Raw genomic sequence first — 2,500 nt, 5'->3', positions numbered from 1 at the left:
TTACTCACCCTCAAGTTGTTTCAAACCTGTATGAGTTTCTTTCCTCTGCTGAACACAAAGAAAGATATTTTGAAGAATGTCAGAAACCAAACAGTAGTCTGTACCCATTGACTGCTATAGTAGGAAAAAAAAATACTATGGAAGTCAATGGGTACAGACTACTGTTTGGTTACTGACATTCTTCAAAATATCTTTCTTTGTGTTCAGCAGAAGAAAGAAACTCATACAGGTTTGAAACAACTTGAGGGTGAGTAAATGATGACAGAATTTTAATTTTAAAGTGAACTATCCCTTTAAGCACCTTGTGAGTTATGCATGAGCACGCTTTCACTTCTGGCAGGCTGATCAAATAATGAGTCAAGAAAATGTGTAAACCAGAGCTGGAGAACGTAAGGAAACACTGACCCCTTGGAAGAAGGTGAAGAAGATATTGCGAGGGGGCGGAGCCTGTTGAGTGACAGGCTGAAGCGCATGAACGGCAGCCAATAGGGTGACGATCCCAGACACGGTTCCTTCGGCCGCTGGAGCCTCTTCCCAGAAGAACGACCTGCCGTCGAGCTGAGACACAACAACTTCAAATTAGTCGCCTTAAAATGAGTCCAAACGAGGTGCGTAGACTAAACCTCAGAGTAGAGGCACTTCCAGAGTAGTAGTTGGTTGGTCATGTGATCTATGCAGCCATATGACTTTATACATTAGGATTATGGCATTGATAAAGGTCACATGTGCCCGAACCGTTTGCCTTTTCTTCAGTAAAGCTTTGATGTAATCACGCTTCTTTGATGGAGTGTAGGAAGGAAACACCAAATTATGGAAAACGGCCACAAATGTTCTGTCGCCCAGATTAGACCCGCTGATGATGTTCTGCTGGTGTGTTTTGTTGGTGTGTTTGGTGTGTTTTGTTGGTGTGTTCGGTGTGTGTTCCTCACCCGTGTGGCTGCGATGACGACGCTCTCGTTGGCCTTGTGGCCCTTGGCGCTGTTGTTCAGGGGCCGAGTCGACGACCACACGTTAAAATCACTCAAAGGGTCACACATAACTTCTGATAGGATGCAAACACAGATAAAGTCATGAGCACGTGATAGAAACAGTGTGTGTGAGTGTGTGTGTGATTGTGTGTGTGTGTGTGTGTGTACCTGGGTTGATGCTGAAGCGGTTCTGCAGGTCCGTGCGCCTCATGCACGTCACGGTGTCGGTCACGGCGTGCATGTGTGAGAAGAGCTGCATCGCACACAGCGGATACTGAGGAGCGCTTCCGTTCACACGCAGGTTATGGTCCTCGTAACACTACACACACACACACACACACACACACACACACACACACACACACACACACACACACACACACACACGTTAAAGAAGGCATATTATGCACTTGTTCTCAGGCTCCGCTAGAACATGTTCTCCTGCTGGAATGTTGATTATTCTCCTCATATTCTCCAGTGTTGCGGCTCCTCTCTTCCCAGTCTGTCAGTAACGCTCTGTTCACTTCCTGTCTCTATGAAGCCCCTCCTTCTGAAAAGCACACTATGCTCTGATTGGTCGGCTGGTGCAGTGTGCTGTGATTGGTCGAGTGTGTTTGGGAAATGTCCCGCCCTTACCATAACCGCCAGTTTAACACACTACTAACTAACTCAACCAGGCCCCGCCCCTTTATTCTGCGCATTAATTATTATAATGAGGAATATTGAGACGTGTTCCCGGGAGAAACTCGAGACTACAGTGGAGGCGTTTCAGGCGTTCAGAAACACTGACTCTGATATAGAGAAGAACTGGAGCTTATCAACACTACACACAGATCAACACAAGGAAGGCAGAATAGATGCTGTTTAAAACTGCACTGATGAACACACACACAGACACACACACTCTCACACACACACACACACACACACACACACACACACACACACCTTTCGGATGACCTGAGTCTGGTTCTCATCTTTCAGAGCAAACACAGGGAAAGAGAAGTCTTCATAGGAGAGTCCGTTCCCGAGAGGATTCCACGCGGTCACGTTACAGTTCGCGAGTTCAGGCCCGTAACTCGCAGAATACACACCTAAACATGAGGAAACCACAATCATACACACACTGGAGATTAAACGGGCATGGGAATGTGTGTATTTTAGGAGCATTGGTCATTTCTTTAGTTTCTCCCCCTTCTGTCTATTTCATCACACAATTCTAATGTAATAATCAAGTAATTAAATGTTTATTTTCTCACACTCACTCTCACACTCACACTCACTCTCACACTCACACTCACACTCACTCTCACTCTCACACTCACTCTCACACTCACACTCACACTCACTCTCACACTCACTCACTCACTCACTCACTCACTCACTCACTCACTCACTCACTCACTCTCACTCTCACACTCACACTCACTCTCACACTCACTCTCACACTCACTCTCACACACACTCACTCTCACTCTCACTCTCACTCTCACTCTCACACTCACTCTCACACTCACTCTCACACTCACTCT

General features: G+C 46.3%; 1 protein-coding gene across 3 annotated transcripts in view; it reads right to left on the bottom strand.

Annotated features, from left to right (window-relative positions):
* ncstn (nicastrin) overlaps positions 1 to 2,500 on the bottom strand; it is an 18,201-nt gene that overhangs the window by 10,800 nt on the left and 4,901 nt on the right. For all 3 annotated transcript variants that reach the window (XM_079612981.1, XM_079612979.1, XM_079612980.1), the window contains exons 5-8: positions 1,917 to 2,062; positions 1,137 to 1,287; positions 930 to 1,042; positions 406 to 558 (exon numbers count right to left, since the gene is read on the bottom strand). In XM_079612981.1, coding sequence (XP_079469107.1) covers positions 406 to 558; positions 930 to 1,042; positions 1,137 to 1,287; positions 1,917 to 2,062 — 563 coding nt within the window. The remainder of the gene's footprint in view (positions 1 to 405; positions 559 to 929; positions 1,043 to 1,136; positions 1,288 to 1,916; positions 2,063 to 2,500) is intronic.

This window comes from Phoxinus phoxinus (genome assembly GCF_949152265.1).
Source record: "Phoxinus phoxinus genome assembly, chromosome: 5".
Classification (NCBI taxonomy): Eukaryota; Metazoa; Chordata; class Actinopteri; order Cypriniformes; family Leuciscidae; genus Phoxinus; species Phoxinus phoxinus.
Note: the sequence above shows the minus strand (reverse complement) of the source record. Positions and strands in the feature narration are given on the sequence as shown.